The sequence below is a fragment of the Pyrus communis genome, chromosome 16 (assembly GCF_041283825.1).
Source record: "Pyrus communis isolate YQ-2024b chromosome 16, ASM4128382v1, whole genome shotgun sequence".
Lineage (NCBI taxonomy): Eukaryota > Viridiplantae > Streptophyta > Magnoliopsida > Rosales > Rosaceae > Pyrus > Pyrus communis.
This window is the reverse complement of record NC_142580.1, coordinates 4,465,526-4,493,428: the sequence shown is the minus strand read 5'-3', so window position 1 is coordinate 4,493,428 and position 27,903 is coordinate 4,465,526. Positions and strand designations below refer to the sequence as shown.

The window sequence follows — 27,903 nt, the reverse complement described above, 5'->3', positions numbered from 1 at the left end:
ACGATAAACGAACACAATTCACGAATTCTTATAATCTTCACCAAAAAAATCCGAAAATGATCTTGTTGGCATATATACCGTATGACGTGGCATTCATATCAATTTTCTTCCGTTTTCTGCCAAACAATCAATCATTTAAGTGCCTCTTTCTTAAGTTTATCCAATAATGTATTTCAATGATATCAACGGTTTCTTTGTTAAGTTTTAAAAATAATTTAAATTCGTCACTTAGTATTACATTTATTAGTATTTCTCTTCACTTATAAATGAGAGGTCTTATGTAACATCCCACATCGCCCAGGGGAGTGATCCTTAAATGTATATTCTCATCCCTACCTAGCACGAGGTCTTTTGGAAGCTCACTGGCTTCGGGTTCCGTAGGAACTCCAAAGTTAAGCGAGAAGGGGGTTAGAGCAATCCCATGATGGGGGTGACCCACTGGGGAAGTTCTCGTGTGAGTTCCCAAAAACAAAACCGTGAGGGAATGGTAAGCCCAAAGCGGACAATATCGTGCTACGGTGGTGGAGCGGGCTCAGGAAGTGGTCCCCCCGGGGCGGGATGTGACAATATGGTATGAGAGCCAATCCCTGGTCGGAAGTGTGCCGACGAGGACGTCGGGGCCCTAAGGGGGTGGATTGTAACATCCCATATCGCCCAGGGGAGTGATCCTTAAATGTATATTCTCATCTCTACCTAGCATGAGGCATTTTGGGAGCTCACTAGTTTCGGGTTCCATAGGAACTCCAAAGTTAAACAAGAAGAGGGCTAGAGCAATCCCATGATGGGTGACCCACTGGGAAGTTCTCGTGTGAGTTCCCAGAAACAAAACCGTGATAGAATGGTAAGCCCAAAGCGGACAATATCATGCTACGGTGGTGGAGCGGGCCCGGGAAGTGGTCCCCCAGGGCCGGGATCCCACATCGCCCATGGGAGTGATCCTTAAATGTATATTCTCATCCCTACCTAGCACGATGCCTTTTGAGAGCTCACTGACTTCGGGTTCCGTAGGAACTCCGAAGTTAAGCGAGAAGGGGGCTAGAGCAATCCCATGATGGATGACCCATCGGGAAGTTCTCGTGTGAGTTCCCAGAAACAAAACCGTGAGGGAATGGTAAGCCCAAAGCAGACAATATCGTGCTACGGTGGTGGAGCGGGCCCAGGAAGTGGTCCCCCCCAGACGGGGATGTGACAATATGACTTCGGAGTTCCGATAGAACCCGAAGCCAATGAGCTTCTAAAATGCCTCGTGCTAGGTAGGGATGAGAATATACATTTAAGGATCACTCCCCTGGGCGATATGGGATGTTACATCTTAGATTCAATTCTTGTAAAATACAAGTTTGAACTACATTATTGCTAGCCCATTGTGAAGCTAAGCCCTCATTCCTTTCGCTTAATGTAAATAATATCGTTTGTTAAAAAAAATTCATATAAAAAAGACTGCATATTATATTTTTGTTAAATTAGATATCTAATTAGTAACTTATCTATTGTGCGGGCAATTTCCTTCTTTAAAATATCATATCACTTGTAGTAAAAAAATCATCTAAATACAAAATAAATAAAGACAGAGCTTTTATTGTAAAAAATATCATCCAAATTTGAAATAAAAATATTTGGGCATTTAGTAACACGTGTAACAAAACATGGTTAAGATTTTTTTTTTTTTAATTTTAAGAGAAAAAATTAATAACATCCTAAACATTGAAAGGTTAACCATAAAATACGAGCAATTCTACGCATCTTATTTTTTACACCATATTTGTATCATTTTTCTATTAGAGTTGATATCTACCAACATATGTGAATTCAATCTCTACTAGAGATATGGATAGGTTTTTTAGTATGTCAGGAACACAGTCCGATACATTAACTGTCATAATACAAGTGATTGAATACTTCAAAGAAAAATTCAACTAGTTTTATTATAACATTTGGTGTATCAGGTCGTGTTTCCAGTATATTGAAATATTCCTCCTCGCTAAAAAGATATTTTTGTTGATGCTGGTGTGGAAGCCAGACTTGTGTTGTCACATCCTAGCCCGGGGCGGAACCACTTCCCGGACCCACTCCACCACCGTAGCACAATATTGTCCACTTTGGGCTTACCATTCCTTCACGGTTTTGTTTTTGGGAACTCACGAGCAACTTCCAAGTGGGTCACCCATCATGGGATTGCTTTAGCCCCCTTCTCGCTTAACTTCGAAGTTCCTACGGAACCCGAAGCCAGTGAGCTCCCAAAAGGCCTTGTGCTAGGTAAGGATGAGAATATACATATAAGGATCACTCTCCTGAGTGATGTGGGATGTCACATGTGTCCATGGGAGGCTGAAATACCTCTATGAGTATTTCGAGCCTCCAAAAGGGATAAATAATCGTGGTTTGCCACCAATTGTTCATCTTTTAAGAAAAGAAGAAAAAGAAGAAGATATTTTTTGTGATATTATTATTATTTTCTTATTTCTAGCATAACCATTTGTTAGTGTTGGTCCATTACAGACGAGATTGGATGAGAAGGAAGAGGATCATCTACGGATCCCTTTCATCAAATACACCAATTCAGGTTCTTGAAATTTGATACAACGGCTAAAAACAGATGCCCCTTTTAAAATTTATAATAATTTTAGTCGTTTGATCAAATTTTAAAAGCCTAGATTAGTGAATTTGATGGAAGAAAACCGGAGAGAATCCATTTCCGGATGAGATGACAAAGATGTGAAGCAAAGAAGGCTAATTATTGGTGGTGGGCTACCAGGCTTTGAACCGAACCATGCTACAGGTGCAATGCGACTGTGTGAGAATGGGCTACCAGGATGTGAACCTTGGACAAACTGATGAATTGGCCCATCAAATTTTCAAATCACCCTCAATTAACAAAAAAATAAAAATAAAAAATAAAAAAATAAATTGAAAAAGAAATGAAATAAATTTTCATTTGAACCACCCATTTGAAGAATGGGCATGGCCAATTACTTTCACTAGCATTTTATATACAAAGATGTATTTTTATTAAGGGGTTTCAAAAATAAATTGATATTTAACTTGCTACATAAAAATTTGAAACTAGAACTTATCTCGTACGAGTGAAGAGAAATATCATAAGTATTTATATTTATTTATTATTATTATTATTATAAATTTTTTGGTATTTAAAAAAACTTACAAATCAATTATTTTTAGAAAAAGTATTTAAAAGTACTTCATGAATAAGCATTTAACATGTACATCTTCATAAAACATTTTTACGAGTTAAAAATGCCTCCAATTTGCTAATGAGGGTTGGTTGTGTTGGCGTGAGTTTGGGATTTCTATGTAACCCTAGTCAATTATGTAATTTGCATATATATTGTCACCTTGAGAGAAGAATAACACAACAATTAAAAACCTAATATTCTATTACAATTTTATCTGGTTAAGTCGATAAAGATCGTTTTTCGGTAAACGTCCAAATTTGAATTCCAAGCCGTCCATACTTTAAAGAGACTACGACCCCACTATAAATCTCAAAAATACTTGTAATATGCCGTGCCTCTATGATGAGGTAGCCTCCCGGCCTCCCCTCCACCATAAACTTTTGGATAGAAAAGAAATACTTCCAATATTTTATGCTTTTAATCATTCATGAAACAATTTTGAAGACTCTTGATATCAAATTTTTTAATATTCATGCGAATAGAACATGAAACCATCTCCGTCCACAAGAAAATCGAGGTCGCAGAAAAGCAAGCTTCTCGGAAATGATAGAGCAAACGTTTTTCATATTTTCTCTCTCATCTTTGCCCTCGTGTTTTTGGATAACGATACAACGCGTAGACCATAAACACCACAAACTGGGTCAAGCCATCTTAATTACATAATGTTGATTAATGGTTGCACTCAAGCAATTATCACAATTATTACTTTTTGAAAATGCAGTTTGACAAGCCACGAACCCAGATTCTCTCACAAGGAATTCATGACAAACAAATGAATGCGCCATTCTTCTTCGACTTTTCTTCAAACGTCACATAATGGTGTGTCCCTAAAAACAATAACTACTCAATATCTTCAGAGACCAAAAAGTGTGAAAACAAAATTTATAGACTTTTGAAAGTGCTTATCCGGAAAGAAAATTCCCCACCGGTATATGAAACATGAATGAGATCAAAATCTCCAAATCAAATCCCTTACGTTACTTATCCGAGTCCCTTTACTTAAACCAAAATAGAAATGTTAAAATTGTCCCGATCCTTATTATTTTAGATGAGGTTAAGCTGGATGAGAGCAATATTCTACAACTAACAATTCATTTATTTTCAATCCTATTCGTAAAACTCGTTGAAAGTGTTTTTGTTACAAGCATGTTGAAATTTTTAATAAAAAGCAAAAGAAATAATTTTCGCGCATATTTATTTGTCATATGCACATCCTTATTAACCCTTAATTATATTTGAATTTATAAAGTCAAAGATTATAAGCCCAAGTTTCTATAAAAAATATAAAAAAAAAAGATTATAAGCCCATTTAATTATCTAAAAACGCTCTTCAATTTTTTTATATTTTTCGAAACAAGCTCAAAATGCTTTATGTATCTCGAAAATTCTACGCGTGAGATTGAAATCTATGAAAAATAAAGCATAAACTCATTCAAGGACCACACTTTAGATTAAAATTCTACTAAAATTCAAGCTTTAAAATTGGGGTTAAGCATGACGAGAGTAATATTCTACAACTAGCAACTCGTTTATTTACAATTCTACTCGTAAAACTTGTGCAAAATGTTTTTATTACAAGCATGTCGAAATTTGTAATAAAAAGCAAAAGAAATAACTTATGCACATATTTATTTGTCTTATGCACATTCTTATTTAATCCCTGATTATATTTGAATTTATATAACTAAAAAATTACAAATAAACAAAAGTGTGCATGTGGAACGAAGTTAAGATGGCTAACGAGACGATCAGGTGTAGAAATCAAAATGTTTTTCTAAAAAGCACTAGAAAAATTATTCTTGAGAATTCCTAAAAAGGCACTCACAATTACTTTATTCTTTTTCCACAAAACTTGCAAGTGCTTATATGAAACACAAACATTTGAATATTGATATTCTTAATCGTATTTAATTATCTAAAAACGCTCTTAATTTTTTTACATTATCTTTGAAACAAGCTCGAAATCTCTTTATGTACCTCGAAAATTCTACGTATGAGATTGAAATCTACAAAAAATAAATCATAAACTCATTCAAGGACCACAGTCTAGATTAAAATTCTACTAAAATTCAAGCTTTAATTAGCTCGAAAATTCAAGCTTTAATTAGCTCGAAAATTCAAGCTTTAATTAGCTCGCATGCAAAACATGATTAAAACCAAATAATCATTGTTGATATAAAAAACCTAATCAACATTAATCAAATTAATCTTAAGAAACTTTAACGAAAAGTTCCCAGTACTATTTATTTTAACGAAAAACCATATTTTTATACTAAAAAATCAATCCTGATACTATTCACTTTACAATTTATTTTATCATGAACGTTAAAACTCAAAGAAAACTCTTTTCATTAATTTTCCTTTAATCTTATTACTAAAACTAGAAATCTCATATTTAAGTTGTACGAAAATATGCGATACCCGAGGTGGAGGTGGCGCTGTGCCCACAGAACTTGCGTTTCACGCACATAGGAAAATTCTGCGCAAAGCTGTCCCCGAAAGCGACCCCTAACTTCTTCCTTCTCGCGGATAACGATTAAAACCCCTACCCCAAAATTTCCACTTCCTCCCCCACTCCCCCATATAGGTATCTACTTCTCAAGCTTCGCAGACAAACGCTTCCATTTCAGAGGTGGATTTTCACTGTAATTTTACATTCCTCTGTGAAAATTTCTGTAATTCTCTGATTTTTCTGTGAAATTTGCCTTCTCCTGCTTCTTCTAGCTCGTAATTTACAGTGTGAATCGGGTAGTTTTTCTTTTAGATGAATTTCCGAGTTAAACTTGTGTGATTGGATTTGATTTCTTAACTTTCGCGATTTTACGTTTCTCATAGTTTTAGTCGCTGTAATTGTCTGATTTTCGTTTTTCTTTTTTTTTGTTGTGGAATTTGCTTTATTCTGTTTCTTCTAGCTCCCGATTTTACTGTGTTTAACGTCTGGAATTTTAATTTTACTTGAAATTCGGAGTGAAACTTGTGTGATTTGATTTGACATCGTATAATTCTTGGTAAATTTGGTTTGAGAACTTTTTATTTAATTTTTATGTAATTATTGATGTTAATTTTTGGATTGAGTTGCGTGTATTAGTAAGCCGAGTTTTATCGCTTTGAATGTTGGATACAGGTTTTGCGTTTTGCTTTCGTTTGCTTTGGTTTATATTAGTTTAATCGCAGAGGTCGCTTTTAACGCTTTACTTTATTGGTTTTTGTTATCTTGTGGCTGTTTTCTTTAATCTCTGTGACTTCATGGTGTAGCTTACTTTTATTTATTTAAGATGCTTTATTGCATGTGGTCAAGCCGGTGAAGCGTGTGAAGACATGCACATAGACACGCGTCACCGGCTTGAATCGACGGAAGTTACTCAATGAAAGTAAAACCCGAGATTGTCAAGTTTTTGTTAACCAATTGTAGAAATATTGTATATGGTGCTACAGTCGATTTTAGCTTGATACGGTTGTTATTTTATACAAATTGATTTTAAGGCTTAGATTTGTAACAAGGGGTGTGATATCCACACACCTTTTTTTACTTTTTACACCCTTCTAATTTTTGGCCGTCGGATCAGATGAATTGAAGAAGAGTAAAGGACAGAAATCAACAAGGGTGTGTGGATAACACACCTCTTGTAACAATCTAGCTCTGGCTAGCCAGTATTTCCATTTGGCAGCTTATTTGCGTTGTCCTATAGTTTATATATATTTTTTTCGGATTTCTATCCTATAAGTTTATATGTTTTTCCAAATTGCCACGGGAATCGAAGTTTGATATTTGGTTTGTTACTTGTGCACTTGGGGAAGTTTGTATCTAGTAGTATGTAGGGTCAATATTTTGTTTCTGAAAGCAAACCTTGCTTGTATAAAGGATAAACCCTCATTAATTTAAAATTCAAATGTGAAGTGATTATTCCAATTTGTTAATAGATATTGCAATTCTTCTTGAAATAAATTTATTTTTCAACTCAGACATTTTGGCCTCGAAACTAGATAACGCTAACTAGATTTTTGTCGAATGAAATGGTTCGGTTCATGCTTGTGGTTTTGCCATTTGAAATTTGAGTTGACATTACCATTCACCTTTGTTAGCCATTTCATTCATGGTCTGCTAGTTGATGTGGCATTATGGTCTGAGAGTCCCCCCACAGTTTAGGGCCAAAGATTTTATAGCATATGGCTTTATGCCATGGTTACTTCAGACTAAAGTTTTTGGAATATATCGTTCTCACTTTTTCTCGAGCGCTCCTGCTAGGCTTCTAATTGAATTGGTTATAGAGTTTCTGAGATACCGCCTGGCTGCTGGCTCTATTTTTTGTCAGAGATATTTATACACCCAGGCACACAAATTTATTAACAATTCTCAGGTTTCAATTCTTTCTAGAAAGTATAATGCATACGCAACTGACTTGTGTGTTGAAGTTTTGTTTCCTTTAATTAATTTAATCTAGTTTTCTGCAAGATTGCAATACATTTGTACTTGAATTTCTTTGGTAAGACATTTGCAATTAAATTTGATTGAAAATCATGTAAGCTTTTCTGGTGAAAAGATGGACTGGTGAAGCTACACAGTTTTGTCTATTGTTGACATTTTGATTTTTAGCTATGTTTTTTGACGTGGAATATGCATCTGGGACTATGACAGGCTGCCTGTGAGGCCTATATAGTTCTTAAGCATTTATTGCCTATGCACTTAAAAAGCTGCTTGACAATCAGCATCTGATTACCATTTTACTATTCTTGGCATAACCAGAAGATGGGACAAGCTCTTGGTTGTATTCAAGTGGACCAGTCCACTGTTGCTATCAGGGAATCTTTTGGGAAATTTGATGATGTGCTTCAACCTGGATGTCACTGTTTGCCTTGGTGTTTGGGTAGCCAGGTAGCTGGTCATCTCTCCTTACGTGTGCAGCAATTGGACGTTCGTTGTGAAACAAAGACGAAGGTTTGTTGTATATTCATTCCTTTTCAACAAGAAGATTTGTTTAACCTTCGAAGCACACACTGTAAGCACCGCACACAACTCTAGGAGCATCTATTAGTAGAACTGTAGCAAATTTGGAAAAATATGTTATTGTGTGAGAGCCATGTAAGTCTGATTGGGAATTCGAAATCTATATGCAATTCTGATCTTTGGTATTTCTTCAGGATAACGTTTTTGTTACTGTGGTTGCTTCAATTCAATACCGAGCTTTGGCTGAGAAGGCTTCTGATGCCTTTTACAAGCTCAGCAATACCAGAGGGCAGATCCAATCTTATGTCTTTGATGGTATGTATTTATCACTGAAATTTATAATTAGTTTCATAAATCTGTGGGTTTATGTGTGTTGTTATTTTCGTTCTAGCTTATTAGTTCAATTGTGATCAGTTCTCTGTATAAAGTCTGGTGGGATTTTTATTTAATTTTCCTTAAATGTGATTTTGAACTGTTAGAAATGAACTGTTATTCTTTGAGTAAAACACAAAATTTCTTGGAAACAGAGATAGAAAAATAAGAAGTTTATGTTTTGAATATCGGTGTAGAATATTTCTTAGGCTTGAGGTTTTGCGTTGAAAGTATGTCTGATTCTTGTTCTTATGTCATTTTTCCTGGGGCGAGGAATTTACCGTCAATATTGTAGCTTGCAGATAAAACTAACAGAAGTCTATTGTTCTTTCAGTGATTAGGGCAAGTGTTCCGAAATTGGACCTAGATTCAACCTTTGAGCAGAAGAATGATATAGCCAAAGCTGTGGAAGAAGAACTTGAAAAGGTACAGATGTGTCTGCCTTGTCTGGCTTAGATTTCATTATGAAACTTCTGTCACGCATAGTAATTTATTGTGGATACGCAGGCCATGTCACATTATGGGTTTGAGATAGTTCAAACACTAATTGTGGATATCGAACCAGATGAGCACGTGAAGAGATCGATGAATGAGATTAATGCAGGTATAATAATATGTTTAAATCCATATGGTCTTATGACATTTAATGTTTTGTTTAAAACATTTTAGTAGGCTTGTTTTGTTGCATGCATTGTTCGAGTAAAGATTAATTTATTTCGAAACTTTACGAAAGGCTAGTCAAAATTGAACCCTGTTTCATTTTGTATGCCCTGGACGAGGCTCATCTGGAGGTCAAATTTTGTTAGTTCCATGTTGTTTTTTTGGTAGTTTTTGTCTCAACTGACAATGGATTTCGAAGTCTGTTCTATTTCTTGCCATCCTTGACTGATACAGTTTTCTGGTAATTAAAAGGATTAGGATGTTTTTCATCTATAAGGTTTTCGACTCCTGTCATCCAAACGGCTTCAGTGTGCCTAAAACAGAAAGACATAACCATTCTTGAGATGCACAAGGATTCTGTGAGCACCTCTGTAGCATGAAAAGTATCGAGACTGATGTCTCATGCGTCTCTGTGAATTTTAATTCCTTTTTGTAGGACAGTAACACGAGTGCACCTGCAAGAAAGTTTTTCTTTGAATTATTAAGTTTGTTTGGCCATGGCAGCTGCAGAACGACTAACATATGCATGTTTTTCATTAACTAATAGCTGCTAGGATGAGGGTGGCTGCAAGTGAGAAAGCTGAAGCAGAGAAGATACTACAGATTAAGCGAGCTGAGGGAGAAGCAGAGTCCAAATATCTGTCGGGGCTTGGCATAGCAAGGCAGCGCCAGGCCATTGTGGACGGGCTGAGAGACAGTGTGCTGGCCTTCTCTGAGAACGTACCTGGGACAACATCCAAGGATGTCATGGACATGGTTCTCGTGACCCAGTACTTTGACACAATGAAGGAGATTGGTGCATCCTCAAAGTCCAATTCGGTTTTCATCCCACACGGACCAGGTGCTGTGAGAGACATTGCGTCGCAGATAAGAGACGGACTCCTTCAAGGAAGTTCGATCCAGGAGTAATGCCGTTGGGCGCGGCACTGAATGCCAGCGCAGTTACGCTAGACTCGAATTTGTGTGTGCTGTAGGATCTAAAAGAGTGTGGACACACTCATGTATATAATATTAATGTGTAGGATGAATTTTCTGTGCTTCTTAATATCTTGGTTTTGAAACTTAAGGGTGTTGTTTCGACTTTATAATAAAGTCCTAAGAAGCAATTCGAACTATTTATCTTGCTCCATTTGTGGTTTAAGGGTCTTTTTGATATTATAAAAAAGAAAAGGTTTTTATGATGATTGGTCCATGAATTTTGACCGTTCAATCAAAATGGTCTCTGAAATAGAAAATTTATCAACTTAGTCCCCATAATTGAGTTCTGCATACTAGGGAATTTACTTGAGAATTTGAGAGATTTTAATGGATTTATAAATCTGTGGATTTTTATGGAGTTTAATTGATTTATAAAGATTCCAAATAAAATTTTGATTTAATTTCTTCGAAATCTCATAGAGAGAGATGATATTTGTGGATGCTTTAAATACATTACGAAATCTCTCAAATTCCTTCTAATTCCTCAACTTTCTCATATTCTTTAAGACCAATTTTTAATTGAATACACCTAGAATGTTGTAAACTTCTTTAAAATCCTAATTGAATACACCCAATTTCTATGGATTTTAATAAACTATCTTAAAATTCAAATCGAATGCACATTGAATTTTAAAGAATCATCTAAAATCATAACTGAATATCCCTAAATTCATTAAAATAATTAAAATACCTCAAAATCTCACCGGTCGAACATAACTTGATTCGAAGTTCAGGTGAACATTCAGAATCGAGATGTGTAACCCTAAGTTTGACCTTCATTTAGAATTGTGTCAACTCTTTTGTAAAAGACAATTCAAAAATAATAAACAAATAAAACCACGTGGTGTAAAATAAAAAACCTTTGAACAATTTTATTCTCTTTTTTCAAAGTAGCCTAATCATTTTTTAATTTTTACAATACAATCGATAGTAAAAAAGGTGGTCGAATTTTAGGCGATGCACAGATTAAATGTTTTGATCAATATTAGCTAAAATCTTTTTTTTTTTTTATATAAGAGTAATGTTAGAGAGGTTGAATTTATAGATAAAATTTTAGAAACTAAATAATATAAAAATTAATGATTGATTTATTAACTAAATTTTGATAAATGTATTTATTTCTATTATAACACATCATTTAACTTGTAAATTTTGTTTTCAAATTTAGTTAGCATTACCCTTGATATAATAATACAAACAATAATAGAAAGCGAATGCAGATAAATGTTTTGAACATTCTTTTTAGTAAAATGTTTTGAACATTTTAGAATTTAGCTACAAACTTTCTTTGATATTATTGGTCGTTTTTAATTCATCAAATTAAAGAAAAATTTAGGTGTAAATAAAAATGCAGGAAAATATATAAAGAAAATAAATCAACAAACAAAAAAGCTGGAAGAAAAAAAAAAAACATATATATAAGTTATTTCCACGTGTCTCACGAAACAACGCGAAAAAGGAGAATATGCCCAACGCAACCTCTCGTACGATTCTCGAGGTCCAAATCACCGATGCCTCTCCTCCAAATCAACGGCCACGAACCCGTACCTCTACCCAGCACAAGATCCAACGGCCCACGCTACTCTTCTCAGTCTCAACTAACACCGTTCCTAGGGTTTATAGGTTAGGCCCATTTTGCTCCTTCTTCTTCTTCTTCAGTTTAGAACCAGACCACAAATCCAGCTCCGCTTTCTCTGAAATTTTCCTTCCAAATTTTCTCGAGAAACAATCATGGTGAAGGGCCCAGGACTCTACTTCGATATCGGCAAGAAAGCTAGAGGTTCGCCCTTTTCGTTTTCTCTTCATTTATTTTCTTGATTTATCGTATTTTCTATTTTTTTTTTTCACTCGTGAAAATGTGTATTTGTTTTTTTCCGCCCAGATCTTCTCTACAAGGATTACCAGAGCGACCACAAGTTCACCGTCACCACTTACACTTCCACCGGACTTGTAAGCTTCTAATTTCCTATATTTTTTGTTAATTTTTTTCCCTTTTTGATTTTGATTTTTGTCCGAGAAATGAATAGTGCATCTTTTATCTTTTGGGAAATTTATTTTCTGTTTGGTTGCTGAGAAAGTGTTTAATTTAATGTTGCTGTACCAAATCATTCAAATCACATGATGAATACTAGAAGTTTAAGGTCTGCACTTACAGTCTACTTAAGAGTTCACTAATATTCATGCTTCCAGTTATCGAAATGCTGGCTATTTTTCTGTAGTGAATTTAAAGGACTCGTTGAATTTTTTAAGCTAATTGATAAGTCACCTGTTTGATTGCTGTTTGTTCCAGCGGATTCCTTGGATTTGCAGCATGGTTTTTCATTGGTTTATATTAAGTGATCTTGCAATGCCGTTGTGTTTGTAATGATATGTTTTCGGTCGCTTTACTTGAAAGGGTCGGAGGTTTATTTTGTTATTCCATTAGTAATCTGGCTGCTTGCTATGTGTGATTTACGTGGTGTGTTTTATATTTTTTGGATCCTACTCCCTGTCATTTTAGCTTTGTTTTATCCGACTTTGTTTTGTTCTGATATTTCGATTCATTTTACTTCTCAAGGCAATCAGTTCAACTGGAATCAGGAAGGGTGAACTGTATATTGGGGATGTGAGCACCCAGCTGAAGAACAAGAACATCACAACTGACGTGAAAGTTGACACCAACTCTAACGTAAGTCAACAGAGCTAATTGTATCTGCACTAGCATTTTTTTCTTCTCATGTAAAGAACAATAGGTCAATGCAGTAACTGGAAGCCTCCTGACCCTGAACTCATTACTGTTTGGTCATGTGTTTGTACGATCAGTATGAAGTTTTATGGTTTTCATAGCTAACTTTTGCAACTTTATCTTGGTACTTTGAAGATGTGCGCCATGTGACTTAACACATGAGACTTGAATTTATTTTTTATTTTTTTGTGTTTTTAAATCTCAGAAGCTGACTGTGTTGAATTGGTATAAGTTCTTCATTTTTCTTCCCAACTACTAGATAAGACTGTAAGCACATTTCGTGGCGTTGGTGCAACCGTTTAGGCCGAATTATACAAATTTCATTGTCTACATTTAGTTAGCTGATAATATTGTGTTACAGACTTCACCATCTTGTGTATGGTTCTTATAATTACGCGCTATCTTATATCGTTAATTTATTCGATACAGGGTTAGATATGCAAGTGTTAGTATTCTCCTTTTGTTGCACTATAAATTTCATGCGGTGAACAGGCAATCTATAACTGATTATGCATGATGGAGTAATTTGGTTGCATTGTTATTGTGACTGATAATTGTCTTTCAACATGCAGCTTCTCACGACCATTACTATTGATGAACCTGCACCTGGTCTCAAGGCAATCTTTAGCTTCATTGCCCCTGACCAGAGATCTGGCAAGGTGAAGAATCATCGCGTCCATTTTCTGACTGACTTGTTGCTTCAGTTGTGTTCACTTTTTTGCTCTGTTAATGCATGTCTTATCGGGCATCATATGCATAAGTCATTTCTTCATGGTCCGAACTTGTGTGTTTTGTGAACAGGTGGAACTCCAATATCAGCATGAATATGCCGGGATAAGCACTAGCATTGGGTTGACTGCCAATCCGATTGTTAACTTTTCTGGTGTTGTGGGGAACAATCTTCTCTCTCTGGGAACTGATCTTTCTTTCGACACTGCCTCTGGCAACTTTACCAAAGTGAATGCAGGGTTGAATTTCACCCATTCTGACCTCATTGCCTCCCTGTTACTGTGAGTACTTCTGTTGACGAGATCGATAAACCATAATAGATCTTGTGTCATTATTTGAGTCGAGTTGGGCTTATTGCATATGTATGTTTAGGTTGATGTGGTCATTGCATGTGTGATCCGATATTGTTGGTGAATATACAGGAACGATAAAGCTGATACTATTACTGCTTCCTACTACCACACTGTAAGTCCACTCACCAACACTGCTGTTGGTGCGGAGCTGTCCCATAGCTTTTCAAGCAATGAAAACAGCCTCACAATCGGCACAGCGCATGCACTTGACCCTCTAACCACGGTGAAGGCTCGGGTGAACAACTATGGCAGGGCAAGCGCTCTCATCCAGCACGAGTGGCGTCCCAAGTCATTCTTCACCATCTCAGGAGAGGTCGATACCAGGGCAATAGAGAAGAGCGCAAAGATCGGTCTAGCCTTGGCACTCAAGCCCTAGTCGTATGCAGGTATTCTGTGAAAATGGAACGTGGATTGTTTCTGTTTTTGCATGGTGGAGGGGGGAATAAGAGTAGGTAGACAGAAGGGGAATTTTCTCTGATGAACTTGTGGTCCTTTTCCGGTGGTGGTATTCGTTTTCTTCATATCTTTGGCGGTAATCGGGTTGTATAAAATAATTGGCACGAACCGATGTCGTGTCATATTCCTTTTGAATGTCCTTCCAACCCAAATGTTGACGGAGGGTGTACGTTAAACTGCTTAATGTGGGTTTTTGTCAATCGCGGTATACGGTGAATTTTTTTATTTTTCCAATAATTAAGCAAAGTTGCGAACGTAGGGCAAATTCGAAGCGATGGTAATTGTTTTGTTAACTTGGATCACAAGTAATGGTGTGTTTTCGGTTTTTTATGCAAAGATCTTCCAATCCGACTTTTTTGGTTATTTTATTTTGGATCCAGCGATCTTAAACGAAAAAGCTCGTGCCCGTGTATCACGTGGACTCGAGAATTCCTAATCCTAGATACCTTTGTGAAAGGAAAAACAAAAGAGAATATCCAAAAATGCTTTTTGCGTGAGCGTTAGCATTTCGCCCTAAAGAATAGATTTTTGTAAAGTGAGATTTTCCTTGAACTTTTTGACTTATGCTTCTCACATATGGTAAAATCTTGATAGTAGTTGTTACGTATTTTGAACTCTTCATCTCTTTCATCAAGTGTATGGTGGAATTTCTCTAACAGAAATTTGAAACGGTAATCCATTTGATCATCACATCTTCACAACCTTTTAACATGGTAAAACATGAAAATCTATTAATCCGATTAAAAGAAAACTATGCTCTTATAACTTGTATTCAAAATTGGCTAGTTCTATTAATGGAGTTTGAATCCCTTTATTAGAAGTTTTTTTCGTATAACAAGTAGTATTGAGAAAAAAATTCAAAACTTAAACCTCGTGTTTAAAAATAAATATATTTCATCACTTTGAAATTAAATCACGATAAGTAATAAGTAGAATAATGGTAAAATTATCCATTGTCTTGAATTTGAAACACTTATTAATTAAAATACTGACGATTCTCTGATTAGAGGCTTTGAAGACGTACCTTCGTGGATTACATCAAGATTACGCAAGCTTTGTAGTCGACATGCCTATTTTTTTTTTTTTTTTTTTTTGGAAAACGTAGTCGACTTGCTTTTTGGTGAACTGCTTTTGGCTTTTGGGTAATAAAAAAGTACTCAAGCTTTTTATACCGTTGATAATAAATAGAATAAAAAATAAAAAATAAATGAGATCCACCACCACCTCCTTCATTCTTTCCATATAAAATTCGTTTCTTTCATGCTCTCGCTCTTCTGAGTGGCCGCTGCTCATACCATGTCGACGGTTAGGATAGAGCCCCTCCTCCGGGACCTCCACCACTACCGTCGACAAAAACCCAGACACCGCCGTCCGCCGTCGAATCATCCATTAAAGCTCAGCTCTTCTTTCACTGCTTTTCCAAAGAAGCTAGTAGTCTCCAACGGCCGCAGCTTCTGTTACTTCCAGCCTCCCACTCCCAGGAGGGGTCCCACTCTCGGAGTCAGAGCTGCCTCAACCGATACAGCCACTGTCGAGACCTCCGAATCCGCCGATCCCTTCTACAAGAAGACCTTCCCTCTCAAGCGGACGGAAGTGGTTTGTGCTTTCTTTCCGCCATTTCTGAATTTGCTGTTTCTTTTGATTGTGGGTTGTCGACGCTGCTTGAATTTGTAGCCCAATTACTGAGCTCAAATTTCAAGCTCTGTGATTTCTCGATGAACAGTGTTTTCAAAGCTGGAAACTTCGATTGGTGCTCGTTTGTTTCGCACAGTTTCTCGGCGACCAATCAGAAAGTCAAATTTTCCTTCTGAATTATCTGATTTGGCCTCTTTGAAATGGTAGGTGGAGGGAAAGATCGTTGTGAAATTAGATCATGGGAAGAATGAAAAGAAGTGGGTGCTGACTGTGGGTTGTAATCTTCCTGGAAAATGGGTTCTTCACTGGGGAGTTTCTTTTGTGGACGATGTTAGTGGGTAAAATCTTCAGACTTTAATAGTAGATTGCAATTACTCTCTCTCTCTCTCTCTCTCTCTCTCTCTCTCTCTCTAAAATGTTTGTTTGTATTGTGCAGCGAATGGGAACAGCCTCCTAGTGAAATGAGACCAGCTGGTTCAGTTCCCATCAAGGTATGTATTTGGGTTCTTAAGTTTGATTGCAGAGCTGTTGGTTGGAATGAATTTGATATACATGAGGATTTTCAGGACTATGCAATAGAGACACCCTTGAAGGAATCGTTGTCGTCTGTGGGAGGCGATACATCTTATGAAGTGAAGATTGATGTTAAACCCAACAGTGCAATTGCAGCGATAAATTTTGTTCTCAAGGTTGTGATTTTCAACTAGTAAGCCCCTTATGTTATATATACCGGCTATTATGTTATTATGCCATCTTCAGTGTCTGCTCTTGTTGGGGTGTTTTGGTGTTGCAGGATGAAGAAACTGGTGCTTGGTATCAGCACAGAAGGAGTGACTTTAGAGTGCCTCTTGTCGCCTACCCACAAGACGATGACAATGTAGTTGGAGAAACAAAGGGCTTCGGCATGTGGCCAGGTTGTCAATGCCATTCTATTCTCTGGTTTGCTTGATTTATTTTGTTTGTAATACTGTTAAATCTGAACCAATTTGTGATCTTCCAAGAAATGGTGTAATAAAAGCCCAAAAGGAGACTGTCCTAGTTCAGCTTAAGAGTGGAACTCCGATGTTTCTATACATTCTTAAAAATGATTCCTTTTCCACTTATCCTTTGATGCAGTTAAATGAATAAAAAACAGGTTTTGTTTTGCTGGTGTGAGTCTATATTCATATGTAACCAATGTCAACAGTTAAGCCAAGCGTCTGTCTTGCAGTCGCGGCTAAATTCCAGAGCCCACAAATACGCACTCCTTTTGGCTGTGGACGAGATGGGTTATGGATGATTAGTTTTTCATTTTCACTTTTTCTCCACAGTTGTCCAACCTGAATTGAGTGAAAATTTGAAAATTGCTTGTGTCCAATTTGATTCTAGGAGTTTTGGGTAAACTATCCAACGTGTTCGTCAAAGCAGAATCATCAGATTCCAAAGATCAAGACAGCAGCGGCAGTGAATCCAGACACCCTCAACAGAAAACTACGTGTCTAGAAGGATTCTATGAAGAACTGCCAATTGCAAAAGAAATTTCTGTAAACAATTCAGTAACTGTTTCTGCTAGGAAGTGCCCTGAGACAGCTAAGAATCTACTATACTTGGAAACAGATTTACCTGATAATGCTGTTGTTCACTGGGGAGTTTGCAGAGATGATACTAAAAGATGGGAAATTCCAGCTGCCCCGCATCCACCAGAAACAGTAGTATTCAAGGACAAGGCTTTGCGGACTCGATTACAGGTTTCTAAGACCTTTTCTTTTCTTTTCTATTCCTTCTCCTCTCTTGTTCTTTATATTTTATTTATAGTTTTGTAGTTGACCATTCTCTCTCGTGGTATAAACACCAAATGTTTGTTGACTTCTTTTGTATAAAATCATTATGTTGTAGTGTAGTTATGGGATCACTGTTATATTTTTGTTTGAATTTTTAGGGAAAGGAACAATTTCTAATACTTTTGCAGAACAACATAATAACTGGAAATCAGAGTTTAGTGATCCATTGAACAACTTCCAATAGTTTTGAAGATCATGAAACTGGTGCTACATTGTTCGTTTTAGTTAACTCTTCTCGCATACAAATATCTCTGTGTTGGTTGAAGCATGATTTTGAACAGTAGAGAGATAGGGTATTGTTTTTGCGAGCATGTGTATGATCAGAGGCCTATACTATATAGAAATTGTAATCTTGATTATTTTATTCATAGCACAAAGGCCTATTTATCCAATCGTGTATACTTAGCGAACAAGTAAGGATCTCTACAAATCAGGAATACAATCATAATTATTTACAATATTAATTCCCAAACCTCAGGAGAAACGGTTTCCTTGGACAAGACTCCTTCTGTAACTTATAGGAGGATTTTATTAGAAATTTTTTAATGCATACGTACTTGGTGTACATGATATACATGATATACATGATAGAGAACTGGTGAATGCATATATGTTCTGGCTATTAGCATCCTCATGCTCGCAGTAATTTGTATAATTGTAAATCTTAATTATACTTTCATTTTCTTTCTGCTTCTCTAGAAAAGCTTTAAAAGCAAGGTTTATTATCTGTTTTGTGCTTACTAAAGAATTTTTCTATTAAACTTGTCAAGAATGAATTATTTTCTTGATTAATTTTGTTATTATCATGGACAACTTGTGTGCAGCAAAAAGAGGGTGGAAATGGATGCTGGGGACTGTTTACTTTGGAAGAAGGACTCGCAGGATTTCTTTTTCTTTTGAAACTAAATGAAAGTACGTGGTTGAGATGTGTGGGAAATGACTTCTACATCCCCCTTTCAAGCTCAAAAAACGCAAATGTTTTACAAGGAGAGATTCAATCTGAAGATGCTCAGGTATCTGACGGAAGTACAGAAGCAGTAGAAGAAAATACTGCATATGCCGATGGATTAATCAATGAAATGAGGAACTTGGTGAGTGACGTTTTCTCTGATAGAAGTCAAAGGACAAGATCCAAAAAAGCACAAGAAGCCATTCTTCAAGAAATAGAAAAATTGGCTGCTGAAGCGTATAGTATCTTCAGAACTACCGTTCCAACTTTACCTGAGGAAACCATTGCAGAAACTGAAGATGTGAAAGTCGCCCCTGCCAAAATATGCTCAGGGACAGGAACAGGTTTCGAAATATTGTGCCAAGGTTTTAACTGGGAATCTAGTAAATCTGGAAGATGGTACATGGAACTCAAAAGTAAAGCTGCAGAGTTATCTTCACTAGGTTTCACTGTGATTTGGTTTCCACCTCCCACAGAGTCTGTTTCACCTCAAGGGTACATGCCCAGGGATTTATATAATCTGAACTCCAGGTAACATGTGTTACATAATACTTTTGTCATGGTCTTCACAGTTCACCAATCACCACATGCGCACACACGCACACACCCCTATTTTTTGTAATTTTTTTGAGCAAATGAAAAAGTAGTTCGGCATACCTCTGACCTCTGTTTTCTTGGTTTATGCACATTCCACATACTTATTAACATACCAATTATTTGTTGAGTTTTAAGGTTTCATTCTTAATCATTTATTGTAGTAAAATTCCTTATTTGGTTCAGAGGGTTACTTTTATTTTTTAGTTTCGATACTGAACTCTCATTTAAGATATGCTAGTTAGTATCTCTATGGGGAGGATCATGTAAAAGTAGTGATTGCTCCTTTCTCACACTTCTCAGATACGGAAATATGGACGAACTGAAGGAGACCGTGAAGGTATTCCATGACGTCGGGATAAAAGTTCTTGGAGATGCTGTTCTGAATCACCGTTGTGCACATTATCGGAATCAAAATGGTGTTTGGAATATATTTGGTGGTCGTTTAAATTGGGATGATCGTGCAGTTGTTGCAGACGATCCACATTTTCAGGTATTTAACCTTTTTGTGCTCATCTGAATTTCATTTCAAGACAGTGTCATTGATATGCTCCAAAAGAGACATGATATTTATTATTTAGTACATTTCATGTGCACTCATGTGTACATGCAAAACTGTAGTTCATGGACTTGTTAGCATGTGATATAGCAGTTTATTTTATGTGCGCATGTCATGTTGTAACGTGACAAACTTCCAAAGACACTTAAACTTCGTTTGTAGAATGTCTACGGTACCCAGTGTTGCAACTCCAAACACGGTGCTGCACAACCCCATACATAGTGCATGCACAGTCCAAATGGTGACCAATGACCATAGATTAGTATTTGGTTTCGATAATATAATATAAAAAAAAATTAATAATAATAATGTGAGGACTCTTTAGCGAAACATGTTACCTGTTCTTTAGATAATCTTCTGTCTTTCTTGAGTTCCGTCACACGTGTAGTTAAAAACACTAATTCCTTATGTCTGTTCATTTCATTATAGAGTGATTATTTTGGAAAGCACTCTGTAATCTCCTTATGTTACTGAAAGAGAAACAGAACAAATGTGATGTGGGATGCCTTTCTATATGAGTAACGTGTGCATGATATATGTAGGTGATATCGAATGTTTATATGCCAATGTTTGCTTAGCACGTTTTTTGGGAAAATTGTTTTATGTAGCTATTTTTTAAGATTTTTGAAAATGTTTTCTCTCTGTTATACAGGGAAGGGGTAACAAAAGTAGTGGAGATAGTTTTCATGCAGCCCCAAACATTGATCATTCACAAGATTTTGTGAGGAAGGATATCAGAGAATGGTTATGCTGGCTAAGGTTAATTCCTAACATGTTCTTATGCCCATTATGACGTGGAATATCAATTTGTGGATGTACCAGTACCTTGCAAAAATTGTGGACATGTTGTATGTTATCCAATTGAAGTGCAATCTCCCTTATGGTGCATGTTATGTTGAAAGTTTCTCTATTATGTTGATATAAATGTATGGCTGACCGTCACAGGAACGATATTGGGTACGACGGATGGAGGCTTGATTTTGTTAGAGGATTTTGGGGTGGCTATGTCAGGGACTACATTGATGCTAGTGAGCCCTACTTTGCTGTAGGCGAGTTTTGGGATTCCCTAAGTTATACATACGGGCAAATGGATCACAATCAAGATGCACACAGGCAGAGAATTGTTGATTGGATCAACGCTACTAATGGAACTTGTGGTGCATTTGATGTCACAACAAAAGGGATTCTCCATGCAGTAAGTGTGCATCTTTGTAGTTTTAATTCCAACTGTAAAACTTCTATGACTTTGCTTTCCATGTTTGTATGGCGGATGCTACTTTTATTCACATGGAATTACTTGTACAGGCACTGGAAAGGTGCGAGTATTGGCGATTATCAGATGAGAAGGGTAAGCCTCCAGGGGTTCTTGGATGGTGGCCATCTCGTGCTGTCACTTTCATAGAGAATCATGATACTGGTTCTACTCAGGTTTGAACTGTTTTGATCTTGAATTCTCTGTTATTTTATAGTCGAGCATATTAATATTTAGAAGTATCGAGATGCAAATTCTTTTATTCTTTCCTTTTGAAGGGTCATTGGAGGTTTCCAAATGGAAAAGAAATGCAGGGATATGCTTACATTTTGACTCATCCAGGAACACCTACAGTTTTCTATGACCACATTTTCTCTCACTACCAATCTGAAATTGCTGCTCTGATCTCTCTCAGAAACCGGAACAAGCTCAACTGTCGGAGTAGAGTAAGTATCACTAATCAAGTCGGTCTGACTTATAAGGAAATATAAGTTAAAATAGATTTCTGTTTTCATTCTTTTGTGGAAGATCAAGATATCATCGAAGCTTCGATTTCATTTTTCACTTTTCATTGTAGGTTAAAATCATCAAGGCAGAAAGAGACGTGTATGCTGCCATCATTGATGAAAAGGTTGTCATAAAAATCGGACCAGGTCATTACGAACCTGCTAGTGGACCTCAAAATTGGAATAAAAGCCTGGAGGGAAGAGACTACAAGGTCTGGGAAGCATCATTAGTTTTTTCCACACCGGTATGTATATAACTACAAGTATATAAAGTTGAGTACCAGATGATTCAATAAGGAAGCTCTCATATTTTACATCTTAAGCAAATAAAAGGATGCCAAGATAGAGTGATATGTAGACCGACCTGAGGATGGGGCGGACCGACCTGCTTCAGCAGTACAGAATCGTGGTCAGTCGGCTGAGTGTGGAAGTGGTGAGCATGGTATTAGGTTGGAAAAGCAGTGCTCCATCTTACACATGCTGTTGATGATTTCCTTTTCCTAGTTGGATTAGATTTTGACAGCAGCAATGTTGTTTAAACCATCGTATCTCTGTCTCTTCTTGTTTTGCTTGTCCTTTGCATGGCATGGAAGTAACTTGTAAATATATAAAACTGATCTGAAACCAAGACTGGAAGATCCCAAACCCAGACTATGACAATGTTTTACAAAAAATTGGGACTCTGTAAGCCTTTAGTGAAAATGTCTGCAACCTGATCTTCAGTAGGAATGTATCGAACAACAATATCACCTTTTTGAACCATCTCCCTAACAAAATACTAATACAAGACAATCAATTCTGTGCAAGTATCTCTCCAAGTTGGGAGTTTGCATGGCCTGGCTCGATCTTCAGGTCCCAACTTTTTCATCAAATATTCAAGTCATAAGAACAATTATTGAACTCTAAAAAAACTGTTCCGTGAGTTTCTTATAGCAAGAATGGCAAGTAGATTTCAAAAATCTAGCTCCACATTTTTATTTCAATCAAAGTCGACAAAGCATAAACTTATCCATGCATACAGTAAAGATATATACTTGATTGACTATTTGGCTTGGTGAAAAAGGAGTGCCCTTCCTTAGCCCACCTACCAAGTAATGCTATTCATATCATGTTTTTATACCACATTTCTATACCATCTTAGGTGGTATCTAATGTGGACACCCACATCATTTAAAAAATTTACAAAACCCGAGGAACGAAATGAGAAAGACTCCTCATATACCTCTATCATCATTTAATTAACTAGTTTTTCTTAATTATTAGCTTATTAAATAATGAACTAAATTTAAAAATCTGATCACTTCAAGAATAATGCTATTCTTACCATATTTTTGTACCACAATTGTATACCACCTTAGGTGACATCTAATGTGGACAGCCACATCATCTAAATTAATTAGCATTTAATTTCAAAATGTTAATCAATAATTAATAAAAAGATTGTTAATTAAATGATGATTATGGTATACGAGAAGTCTTCTTCTGCCACCTAAGATGTTAAATAAGTAGGGTATAAAATTGTGGTAAGAATAACATTACTCTTAATTCAAATAATGTGGTTGTTCACATCAAATGTCATCTAAAGTGGTATGAAAATGTGGTACAAAAATATGGTATGCATTACTCCCTCCTACCCTGTATCTGACGCGAGTGTAATATACCAGTCCCTTCTGCAACAACATCCAAAATTAGAAACAAGATAAAGAACTTTTCGAAAGGGAAGGGAAGCCTATAGCTATTTGTAAAGGTCAACCGAGGCATGGGAGCGGTTGCCCACACTTCCCGCCAAATGTCAGATTAAGTCGCTTAATTATATTTAGCTGCATATGCCTTATTCAGGCGAGTCTCAACTCATATTAAAAGACATCCCCCAGACAAACCAATAGATAAGCTGGTTGGTTAATTAATAATCTCGTGACGGGTTTAATCTGTTGGCTTGGCTTGGCTGGGTCTGCTTGAACACCCTCGAGCAACCCTGACCTCGCCCAACCCGACAGTTTCCTTGTCGCAAGGTGTCGGGGGCCACCGACGAAGTACCAACAACAATGGCAGCCATGTTTAACTCGTCCTATTTCTTTCTATGTTTGTTTTTCTTGTCCTTTGTTGCATTCGTTTCGAGCAACGATAATCCAACCGATGTTCCAAATGAAGATACGCTTTTATTAGATTTAGATGCGTACTGGAAAGAACGAGCCGAAGAAGCTGAAAAGGTGGCCAGGGAATCCTACAATAAAAATCCTGAGCAAGTCACTGAAGAGTTCAATACTGAAGTTGGCAAGTAGGTCTATCATTGCATGCAGATTTTGTTTAAAACCAGAGCCTAACAAGAAAACGTTACTTCATACATTTATATATACATATGTATATGTTTTTGTTTTTGTTTTGTTATCAATGACATATATACATATATATATATATATATATATATATATATATATATATATATTCAGGCTTATGTCGAAGGAAAACACCACAAGAAGGAACTTGAGGGGTAACAAGGCTTATACGGGTCCATGCATGGCGACCAACCCAATGGACGCCTGCTGGAGGTGTGACCCTAACTGGGCCAACAACCGAAAGAAGATTGTAGGCTGCGCCCAAGGCTTCGGTAAAAAGACCACCGGAGGTAAGGATGGTCCTTTTTACGTGGTGACAATGGGCACAGATGATGACGTGCAAAACCCTAAACCCGGAACCCTACGCCACGCCGTGATTCAGAAAGGGCCTTTGTGGATCATCTTCGCAAAAAGCATGGTGATTAGGCTGCAGCAAGAGCTGATGGTGAGTAGTGACAAGACCATTGATGGTAGGGGAGCCAATGTTGTGATAGAAGAGGGTGCTGGCATTACCCTCCAGTTTGTGAAGAATGTAATCATCACCAACCTTCACATAAAAATGATTGTCACCAAACCCGGTGGTCTGATCAGGGACTCTGTCGACCACATAGGTTTAAGGACCCAGAGTGACGGCGATGGTATCTCCCTCTTTGGTGCCTCCAACGTCTGGATCGATCACGTTTCCATGTCCAGGTGCGCAGATGGGCTCATCGACGCCATCATGGGTTCCACCGCCATCACCATCTCCAACTCTCACTTCACTGACCACGATGAGGTACTTAATAGGGAATTACTTTAATCTTAAACTAATTAACTGACTTGCCAAAAACTTGTAGCGCGCCCAGTTTGTTATAAAAGTTTTACTCTTGCACCCAAGGTCTCGAGTTAAAATTTCCCCTCCTCTTCTCGCTTGTATAAAAAACTAATTAACTAACTTAGCCTAATAAATAATATTAATTTATCGTAAACAACTACAATAATTTACTAATTAATGGTACGTACAAAATCATGCATGCATGCAGGCGATGTTGTTTGGTGCCAACAACGCCCACACTCAAGACAAAATCATGCAAATTACTTTGGCCTTCAACCACTTTGGTAAGGGACTGGTGCAAAGGATGCCAAGGGTCCGGCACGGATTCTTCCACGTGGTGAACAACGACTACACCCACTGGATCATGTATGCCATCGGAGGAAACATGAACCCTACCATCATCAGCCAGGGTAACAGGTTCATTGCTCCCTTTAACGGGGTCGCCAAACAGGTAACATACTGTTTAATTACATGAATTAATTTTTTATTAATTAGTAAATACTTAGCCCCAATTAAGTGTGTTCAAGCTCGAGTGCGGATGTTAATTTTTACCAAAACGTGTGCTAGCTCGATCGAAAAAGTAATCGGTAAATATAGTCCAAATACAACCGTTTATTAGACATGCATAATACGTTCGTTCATATCCAATATGTCATTTTGACTTCTGGATTTAATTGTATAGGTGACGCATAGGGAGCATACACCAGAGGCAGAGTGGAAGAACTGGGAATGGCGATCTGAGGGAGATTTGATGATGAATGGAGCTTTCTTTGTTGAATCTGGATCAGGAGCCACCAACCACCCAGCAAAGTTGGACATGATGCCCTTCAAACCAGGGACCTTTGTCGGAACGCTCACAAAATTTTCCGGTGCTCTAAACTGCGTTGTCGGCAAACCCTGCTAGGTTCCTTTTTGTTGTTTACTTTCCTATATTTTTTTTTGAACGTGCACGTACACCAATGAATGTAGTACATGTTTTTTCAAACTGAAAACAATTCTGAACATATAAGGAACGGATTTTTAAATATACGTTGCATTGTTTTCTTATTCTCTTTTGTTATTTTTTGGGAAAAAAAAAATGAAGTGAGAGGGATATAAACCTTAATTCAAATCTCAATGAAAACTGAGAATACTAATTGGGGCATTAATCAGAGCATCTCAAGGGGAGTTGACAAATTTTACTTTAGAAGTGTCCTCTGGAAACCTATGTAACACTTTTTCTTTAATAATTATTATTACGGGGAGAGGGGAGAGAAACTGTTACGAGAATTTGGGAGAGGACGAGTCTCAAACTCATAACTTATACGTAGAAACACAACATTCTATCTATTATGTGGCAGTGACACTTATATGCTACTAAATTTTTTCAATTCCAGCCCACTTTTCAACCAACTATTAAATTTTTTTTTCTATCTTAAAATATTATTATTTCAAGTTTGTCTTATTTATGCGTGGCTCAGTTTTATGTTTCTAGCCCATTGATAAACAATATTTTTAGGGTTTTTGTCACAAATGGTGGCTGAAATTGACCCTCACCATCAAGATGGTCCCTGAAATTAAAAATCAATAAATGTAGTCCCTGAAATAGGTGTTGCAAATCAATGTGGTCATTCCGTCACAATTCTGTTAAAATTTTCATTAAGTGTTGATGTGGCACATAAATGGGCCCACAAGATTTATGGGTTTTTATCACAAATGGACATTGAAATTGACTCGCACCATCAATATGGTCCCTGAAATTAAGAATCAATCAATGTAGTTCTTAAAAATAGGTGTCGCAAATCAAAATAATTATTCCGCCACAATTCAATAAAAAAAATTTGTTATGTGCTGATGTGAGTTTAATAATGAATTAAAAAAGTTGTCTAAATACCTTTTTGCACAATGAATTTTTTTTTCTTCTTATAGTAAGGCCTACTCCGAAGAGAGATCTCTTCCATAAATTCTCAAAGGCACAAGGCTTAACCAAGGTCTAAGAGGGGGTGTGGAAATAGTTTTCAACCAACAATATACAGACGCACCTAGGTTATAACCTCATTATCTTAAGGCAGACCTCGTTGTTCTTTGCATCACCAGACCAGCAGGGAAGTGCCAAACAAGCTCTCCACGATTAAGGTTGTGAGGATGTTGATCGCCTAAATGTTAATGGTGATATCCCAGAAGTTATTGCCAATTGACCAAGCCGTCACCAATTCTCGATCCAGGTTCAATTCGGTGAAGGGTGTTGAAGTGTGTAAAGATGGGTGTATGAGATTTTTTTTTTAATTTTGTTTTTTCAGAGAATAGACAGGAAATGAGGTAGAGAAATGTGGACTGAGATCGGAGGTGATTGCAGGACTGGGTGTCACATCCCGGCCCGGGGGGACCACTTTTCGGGTCCGCTCCACCACTGTAGCACGATATTGTCCGCTTTGGGCATCGACCACACCCTCACGGTTTTGTTTCTGGGAACTCACATGAGAACTTCCCAATGGGTCACCCATCTTGGGAGTGCTCTCGCACGCTACTCGCTTAACTTCGGAGTTCCCATGGAACCCGAAGCCAGTGAGCTCCCAAAAGGCCTCGTGCTAGGTAGGGATGAGAATATACATATAAGGATCACTCCCCTGGGCGATGTGGGATGTCACACTGGGTTTTTGGGTTGGCAATTTTTTTATTAACTATTAAATTATTAAGCCTATTTGTAATTTTTTAAATTTAATTAGACTTGTGTGACCCATTTATGTGTCACATCAGCATATAACAGAAATTTTGACAAAATTATGACGAAAGAACTACATTAATTTGAGACGTTTACTTTCAGGACTACATTGATCAATTTTCAATATTAGAGACATTTTGATGTCGCAGGTCAATTTTAGGGACCATTTTTTATGTCATGGGTTAATTTCAATGACCATTTTTGAGAAAAAAAATGACTAATGGGGCCTATTTATGTGTCACATCAGCACTTAACATAATTTTTAACAAAATTGTGATAGAATGATCACATTGATTTACGACACCTATTTTCAGGGACTACATTG

General features: G+C 36.9%; 4 protein-coding genes across 12 annotated transcripts; all 4 read left to right on the top strand.

The window, feature by feature from the left end:
* Nucleotides 1–5,598: 5,598 nt before the first annotated feature.
* Nucleotides 5,599–10,286, top strand: LOC137730879 (hypersensitive-induced response protein 2). 9 transcript variants are annotated; one of them, XM_068469873.2, is made up of 6 exons: nt 5,599–5,826; nt 7,939–8,130; nt 8,334–8,454; nt 8,846–8,937; nt 9,019–9,115; nt 9,719–10,286. In XM_068469873.2, exons 2-6 carry the CDS (start codon nt 7,942–7,944, stop codon nt 10,078–10,080), a joined length of 861 nt encoding a protein of 286 aa, XP_068325974.1. In that variant the 5' UTR covers nt 5,599–5,826; nt 7,939–7,941; the 3' UTR covers nt 10,081–10,286. The 9 variants fall into 9 exon arrangements, with proteins under 9 accessions (XP_068325974.1, XP_068325977.1, XP_088543735.1 ...); XM_068469876.2 differs by having other exon boundaries at nt 5,599–5,839; XM_088687609.1 differs by having other exon boundaries at nt 5,618–5,781.
* Nucleotides 10,287–11,618: 1,332 nt separating this feature from the next.
* On the top strand, nt 11,619–14,612 carry LOC137730848 (mitochondrial outer membrane protein porin of 36 kDa). Its single transcript, XM_068469837.2, has 6 exons — nt 11,619–11,929; nt 12,032–12,099; nt 12,707–12,817; nt 13,447–13,533; nt 13,676–13,884; nt 14,026–14,612. The coding sequence occupies exons 1-6, from the start codon at nt 11,881–11,883 to the stop codon at nt 14,330–14,332; spliced, it is 831 nt and encodes a 276-aa protein (XP_068325938.1). The 5' UTR covers nt 11,619–11,880; the 3' UTR covers nt 14,333–14,612.
* Nucleotides 14,613–15,621: 1,009 nt separating this feature from the next.
* On the top strand, nt 15,622–22,429 carry LOC137731470 (alpha-amylase 3, chloroplastic). The gene is made up of 14 exons (XM_088687605.1): nt 15,622–16,008; nt 16,255–16,385; nt 16,484–16,538; nt 16,614–16,736; nt 16,841–16,961; nt 17,416–17,774; nt 18,692–19,347; nt 19,714–19,903; nt 20,622–20,728; nt 20,915–21,164; nt 21,275–21,397; nt 21,500–21,667; nt 21,799–21,972; nt 22,061–22,429. Exons 1-14 carry the CDS (start codon nt 15,709–15,711, stop codon nt 22,076–22,078), a joined length of 2,775 nt encoding a protein of 924 aa, XP_088543731.1. The 5' UTR covers nt 15,622–15,708; the 3' UTR covers nt 22,079–22,429.
* A 1,139-nt stretch (nt 22,430–23,568) lies between these two features.
* LOC137731550 (pectate lyase-like) lies at nt 23,569–25,904 on the top strand. Its single transcript, XM_068470682.2, has 4 exons — nt 23,569–24,005; nt 24,178–24,838; nt 25,086–25,328; nt 25,560–25,904. The coding sequence occupies exons 1-4, from the start codon at nt 23,773–23,775 to the stop codon at nt 25,779–25,781; spliced, it is 1,359 nt and encodes a 452-aa protein (XP_068326783.2). The 5' UTR covers nt 23,569–23,772; the 3' UTR covers nt 25,782–25,904.
* The last annotated feature ends 1,999 nt before the right edge of the window (nt 25,905–27,903 follow it).

Bases quoted from the DNA above. Each gene is read 5' to 3' on its own strand.
- LOC137730848 (XM_068469837.2), top strand. From the start codon at position 11,881: ATGGTGAAGGGCCCAGGACTCTACTTCGATATCGGCAAGAAAGCTAGA. The intron at 12,818-13,446 runs GTAAGTCAACAG...TTCAACATGCAG, and splicing joins AAGTTGACACCAACTCTAAC to CTTCTCACGACCATTACTAT. The intron at 13,534-13,675 runs GTGAAGAATCAT...TTTTGTGAACAG, and splicing joins CTGACCAGAGATCTGGCAAG to GTGGAACTCCAATATCAGCA.
- LOC137730879 (XM_088687606.1), top strand. From the start codon at position 7,304: ATGTGGCATTATGGTCTGAGAGTCCCCCCACAGTTTAGGGCCAAAGAT. The intron at 8,131-8,333 runs GTTTGTTGTATA...GTATTTCTTCAG, and splicing joins GTTGTGAAACAAAGACGAAG to GATAACGTTTTTGTTACTGT. The intron at 9,116-9,718 runs GTATAATAATAT...ATTAACTAATAG, and splicing joins GATGAATGAGATTAATGCAG to CTGCTAGGATGAGGGTGGCT.
- LOC137731550 (XM_068470682.2), top strand. From the start codon at position 23,773: ATGGCAGCCATGTTTAACTCGTCCTATTTCTTTCTATGTTTGTTTTTC. The intron at 24,006-24,177 runs GTAGGTCTATCA...ATATATATTCAG, and splicing joins TTCAATACTGAAGTTGGCAA to GCTTATGTCGAAGGAAAACA. The intron at 25,329-25,559 runs GTAACATACTGT...TTAATTGTATAG, and splicing joins TTAACGGGGTCGCCAAACAG to GTGACGCATAGGGAGCATAC.
- LOC137731470 (XM_088687605.1), top strand. From the start codon at position 15,709: ATGTCGACGGTTAGGATAGAGCCCCTCCTCCGGGACCTCCACCACTAC. The intron at 16,737-16,840 runs GTTGTGATTTTC...TTGGTGTTGCAG, and splicing joins CGATAAATTTTGTTCTCAAG to GATGAAGAAACTGGTGCTTG. The intron at 19,348-19,713 runs GTAACATGTGTT...CACACTTCTCAG, and splicing joins TTATATAATCTGAACTCCAG to ATACGGAAATATGGACGAAC.